Source organism: Sceloporus undulatus, chromosome 2 (genome assembly GCF_019175285.1).
Source record: "Sceloporus undulatus isolate JIND9_A2432 ecotype Alabama chromosome 2, SceUnd_v1.1, whole genome shotgun sequence".
In the NCBI taxonomy this organism is placed as follows: domain Eukaryota; kingdom Metazoa; phylum Chordata; class Lepidosauria; order Squamata; family Phrynosomatidae; genus Sceloporus; species Sceloporus undulatus.
The window spans coordinates 32,239,262-32,245,163 of NC_056523.1; the positions used below are offsets into that span (position 1 = coordinate 32,239,262).

The following is a 5,902-nucleotide window of genomic DNA, read 5'->3' on the forward strand; positions in this document are numbered from 1 at the left end:
TTATTATTATTATTATTATTATTATTATTATTATTATTATTATTATTATTATTATCATGCTTTATTATATAGCGCTGTAGATTTATACAGCACTGTACATACAAACAATAAAATGGATAAAGAAAACCTGCCCATGGCATACAATCTAAGAAATAATAGCATAATACATATAAATAATACATAACAATACAGGAAAGGGTTCGATAAAGTAAAGCAGGCAACAAATTATTCTAGGCACTGACAAAGAAGATTAGATTGCTCAGAGGAATAGACTTACAAATGAAAAGACAGCTAAACTTGTTTCTATTTCACAAAGTCTCTTATTTTTCAATCAGTAACAAGTGCCGTGGACCCTTGGTATCTGCTGGGCTTTGGTTCTAGGATCCTGTATGGATTCCAAACTGGCATCACCTCTTTAGGATCTCAGTCTGGGCCTCTTTGCTTGTACAACTTAAAAAATGATTGTGTTTGGTATTGTATTTCTAATGCTTGTAAAAGTAGCTAACAGCACATTTCTATAAGGCTCAAGAAGTAAGCTTAGAAATTACATAATGCAAAGGAAAGTAGGATATCCCAAAATGCAAGATACGTCTAAATGCAATTGTTAACACTATTGCAATGACTAGAGTTGGCCCATTGATTCCCTAGAACTAACCTAAGTGTGGACTTCCCAATTTCCCTTTTAGCAGATGTTAATGAAAGTTTACAACAGCATCCTCGGGCACCTTCAGATCTTCTAAGCCTTTCCAAAATGATATGAATTTTTTCTGTTCTTTATCTTCTCTGTTCTTATCTCCTTTAGGAGAAGATAAGCATCTTTTGATTAGCAACAGAGGGCAACAGATGCAGCCCTGTAACAAATTAAAAAACTCTTCCTCTTGGCAAAGTTCACTGTCTGTCTTTTGTACCATTTGAATTTTGAAATTCGGAACTGTGTTCTTTTTATAGGGATGCAAAGGGGTTAGAAATATTAAACACTCTTACAAATAAAGGCAATATTTGTAAGGGGAATATTCTAGTTTTAGAGTTCTTTTCTGTGCAGTATATTGCTGCCATCACAGTATTTAGCTGTGAGTTTTCTTTTATGTTAGTACTTCAGCATACTTGGATTTGTAGTGATTTAAGGTGGAAGATGAAAGAATATTTATAATTAAAATTCACATGTGTTAATGAACATATGGTAGTTTTGTTTGCATCCTGCATTCTTCATATTATGTCCTTGCTGTTACCAGTGGTGTGAACTTCCAAAGGAATTTCACATGGAAAATTGTCTGGATAATTTCCCAATAACCTAATTAGAGGGAGCGATCTTTACTTGACATATATTGACTAAACAAAACTTCTTAATATCCCAGCAAGCCATATATTTTCAAATGAAATATTTATTTAGTAAAAAAGTAAAACATATTTAATGTTTTACAGATATTCAAACAAATCCAAAACTTTATGTGACCAGCACGTAACAGCTGATGCCCTAAATTTGAATAACCAGTGAATTGCTATATATGCTGTGATAGTCCACTTCTCTAAGGGGCTTTACAGACGGCCCCTTTCCTTTCCGGATCAGGGATGCAGCAACAACCACATGCCACACACCCCCAACTTGGCAGGTCCATGTAACAAAAAGAAGTTGCAAAAAGCAGCTTCTTTTGTGCCACGGAAAGGGCACCATAGCTGCCGGCGCCACCGCTTTTTGGCGCTCATTTGACACAGTGCATGTACACATTGCACCAAGGGAGTGCCGTGATGCTCCCGCCATGTGGTGGGACATGCAGCATTACGCTGGCATAGGGGTAGAGTCAGGGCTCATGGCGTGTGGTCACCACGCCCCCACTTTGCCCCTATGCAGGCATTTATCACCGGTGTGTTCAGGGCCTCAGTGCAACAGAGCTTTTCCACAGAGGTCACTGTCATGGGTCCAATTCACGCTGCAGAAATAATCCAGTTTGACACCTCTTTAACTGCTTTGGCTCAGTCCTAGGGAATCCTGGAAACTGTAGTTTATTGTGGCAGAGCTCTCCGACTAAGAAGTTAAATGTCTCACAAAACTATAGTTCTCTGGCATTGAGTCAGGGCAGTTACAGCGGTGTCAAACTGTATTATTTCTGCATTGTTGATTAGACCTTGGTTGGTAGAATGGTTTGGAATACTGCTGTCACTTGGCTAATAGTTTGTAATTCATAGTTGCTAATTAATTTGATGAAACATTGTTTTTTTTTTAAAAAAAAATAAGAAATAGAAAATTCACAGCAGAGAAATTAAGCACTCACATTTTCTACTCTGCATTACCATCTGCAACTCCTTTCCTAACCTACTGTTAAAACCTCCTTGAGTTTCAAATAGAGCTTGATGGGCTACAAGAAATACAGAAGCAAAAATTGCCTTTGGTGCATGTATTAATCCCCTTCTCCCATGGTGTGCTTTACCTGTCAGTAGTTAAATCCTCAGCTTGCATTTTTAATTCAGAGAAGTTTTGAATGTTTCACTGAGTGGAGTACCTGTTATACTTCTGTGCCATTGGGAGGTCACAGCCTTTGTTTGATCAGTCAATAAATCAGAGCTGCACAGGCATTTTTGTATTTTAATTCCTCAGAGGCAAGGGCCATTCTTACCTCAAACAGATGTTAAATCTTATGTACATATTCTACCTTTGGAATAAAAGCACCAGTGGGTATTTCTTTTTTAGGGGGTGGGGGGTATGTTGTTCATTGCAAGTTGCCAGTTCCGAAAGTAAGTCAGTAAGTCTTTGAAAAATTAACATTCCTGCTTCAAATATCCCAGTTCTATACGTTTAATATTAGCAAGGCTGGCCTTTTATTTTCTCTGTGTATTACATCATTCCACTGTCCAGTGCATTGGCATTTTTTCCTCCCCTCTGCTTTATCTGTAAAAGTGTACAAAAATGCATTTTCTGTGCTGGCTTGTCCAGAACATTCATTTCCCTTGTGATCATCAGAAGGTTTCTCTGGCTTATCAGGCCACCACCTAGGCTCTCCCACAGTCAGTTTATAATTTGAACAATGCAGCTGTGAGGACCCAAACTGGGCAAGATCTTTACTTCAGAGCACTTGAACTTCACCCTGGATTGGAATAGCAACTACATTTGCCAACAGAGGTCTTTAGGTTTCTTAGCAAATGTTCTTGTCTTTCAGCTGCTGCCTTTTTTGTCACTTACGAATATACAAAATCATTGCTTCACACGAATGGATCTCCGTATTTACGTCCTATAACACACATGCTGGCTGCCTCCTTTGGCGAAGTTGTAAGTAGACATTTAACTTGTCTTTATTAAGGGAGGAAAGTTGTAAGGGTGAGAAGAAGCCTTCTCATGATTGTTGAGAGCTAACCCCTGATTAGTTGTAGCCCAGTAAAGTAGAGGAGAGTGTGAAGAAGAGCCATTTATACATTCTTGAACTCATTGGATGAAAGATGGGGTAAATGTATCATAAATAAACAGCTGCTAGTAATTGCATCTCTACACAGGCCCATCTCTACACAGTTTTCCTGTGGTAGCAGGGACGTAGCCAAGGGGAGGGATCTGGGGGTCCGGAACCCCCCCCCTTCCATTAGAAAAATGAATGGTGTGTGCTGCTGCGCCGCTGCACTCAAGCCCCATTATAATGATGGCACTTAGTCTGGACCCCCCCTTCCTAAAATCCTAGCTACGTCCCTGGTGGTAGCCTCCAAGAAAACACAGCTCCAAGCCTTCCTGATGAAAACATTTTTCTTAAGAGTCTTCTTCCTCTTCCTAGCTTTATAATTAGTAAATAATTGAGCCAGGAGTTGGCCTTGGAGAGGGCACAAATGAGTATGATCTCTCTCCCTCTCACAGACATGTTAGGTCTTCTTTGATTCCCTCCCCCATTTGAAATTACGCAGAAAAGGCTGGAAGTTCTAATTATAGTTTTATTGATTAATCATTAGTTTTTAATTTAGACATAACCACAGGGAAAGGGAAACCTCAGTCTTCAGCATGCCTCCTCTTCCCAACATGTTCATTTTTCAGTCATGACAATGTACTTAGATGTGTGTGTCTCCAGAGTTGTGTCAGGATTCCTAGGAAAGCTCTCCTTATGTTTTTGGACAGCTATCATATTGAAAAGTTGCTGCTTTCATCCAGGTTGTATTGAAGGTTCTTGTGTCTGCATTTGCTTCTCGATAGTAGAGCTCATATACAGTTGTCCCTCTATATTGGTGTGGGTTGGATTCTGTCCCCGCTCTGTGGATACAAAAAATCACAGGAATTCAAGCCCCATTATTGCCAATGGATGCCCATGTGCATGTCTTCGCATTGGCACTTCCATGTGCCGCCATTGATGATAATAGGGTGGGATTACCTGCGGATGCTCTAGTCTGCAGGTGGCTATACTACTAATACTGAGGGTGAACTCTAACTGATTTTATCTTCTGGTGGTGGGAAGGTACTGGGAAGACCATGCTAGTGGCAGCATATCACTGGCACCAGCTTCCTGGGGCACATGTAGGAGCTGTTGCTCTGATGTTTCTGCAAAGCCATTTTGTCAAAGTGAGTTGGTGTTTAGTCTGGTGCATACTTAACCTGCTGGGAATACATCCCATTGAACATCGTACTATCATTCTGAATAAATATCTACAAAATTTCACTGCATATCTGAAGAGAGAGTCATGAGATTAAATTGATGTCTCATAATAAGAATTTCCCCCCAAGAATATGGGGATGTGGAACCCGAGGAAGGAAATGCAGTTTGAAGCCAGATGTAAAGAAAGTGTAATATTATCTTTTCCTCCTTGTGAAGCAATATTTATTGTACAGGAGGATTCTAGAGAACAGTGCTTTTGTGTTGTTAAAAAAGACAACATTAAGTGCTGATAAGTAATATGTAGCTGATACATTTCAGGATTAGTTCTGGAAGTGTACTATTCTGTTAAAATGGAGCTTAAGGAATGCTAGTTTAAAATTACTTTTTTGAGCTTAAAAAAAGCAAAACTATCACTACTGACTTCCCAGTCTGTAACTGAAGAACATATTCCCCTAGAGTATGCATATACATCATACAGATCTGTTTAATTTTCAAAACCTAATGCTACTAAATGGCTCCAACAAGACTGTTAAAAAGTAACAAACAACTCCCAGTTTTTCTTTAACATTTTCAAGGATTTCTTTTTAATCAGTTTGTCAATTTGTCAGTTTCAGCAAGTTCAGTTTCCTTTGCCAGCCAATCTTCTTTTGTTGGAGTGACAGTATCCTTCCATTTTTGTAGCAATAATAATAATATATTGTAAACTCCTGCTATATTTCTGCTCTGCTTGCTCAGCCAGCTGCGACCCTTCCTAGGCCGAGGGGACCTTGAAACAGTGGTACATGCTCTGGTAACCTCTCGGTTGGATTTCTGTAATGCGCTCTACATGGGGCAACCCTTGTAACCATACTCGGAAGCTACAGTTGGTTCAGAATATGGCGGCAAGACTGGTCACTGGTACCTCCAGGGCCAGTCATATAACACCGGTGCTGAAAGATCTACATTGGCTGCTTGTTCGCTTCCGAGCGCAATACTGTACAAGGTGTTAGTCATTACCTATAAAGCCCTAAATGGCTTGGGCCCAGGGTACTTAGAGGACCGCTTCTCTCTATATCAGGGGTAGGCAACCTGCGGCCCGCGGGCCGGATGCGGCCCGGCAAGGCCTTGGGACCGGCCCCAGCCCAGTCCTGCCGCCGATTGCCGCCGGGGCCTTTGGCATCTTGCGCGAGGGGCATGGTGGGGCAATTGTCTATAGAAGCCTCAGAAACATGCATTTATCTTAACATTTTTTAAAAAAATCAGCAAGTTTTTTCACGTGTCCTCCATTTTTTATGTAAAAAGTGCCCCCCATTTGAAAATTTTGTCCTACATTTGTCCCGGTTTATTTATTTATTTAATTTTTT

The 5,902-nt window shown here is 40.1% G+C and overlaps 1 protein-coding gene across 5 annotated transcripts in view; it reads left to right on the forward strand.

Moving 5' to 3' along the window:
- Window positions 1–5,902, forward strand: part of SLC25A26 (solute carrier family 25 member 26) — a 174,325-nt gene that overhangs the window by 12,975 nt on the left and 155,448 nt on the right. For all 5 annotated transcript variants that reach the window (XR_006102309.1, XM_042453222.1, XM_042453223.1 and 2 more), the window contains exon 3: window positions 3,153–3,262. Coding sequence is in view for 4 of the 5 variants with exons in the window: in XM_042453222.1 (XP_042309156.1) it covers window positions 3,153–3,262 (110 nt within the window). In the remaining variant the exon portion in view is untranslated. The remainder of the gene's footprint in view (window positions 1–3,152; window positions 3,263–5,902) is intronic.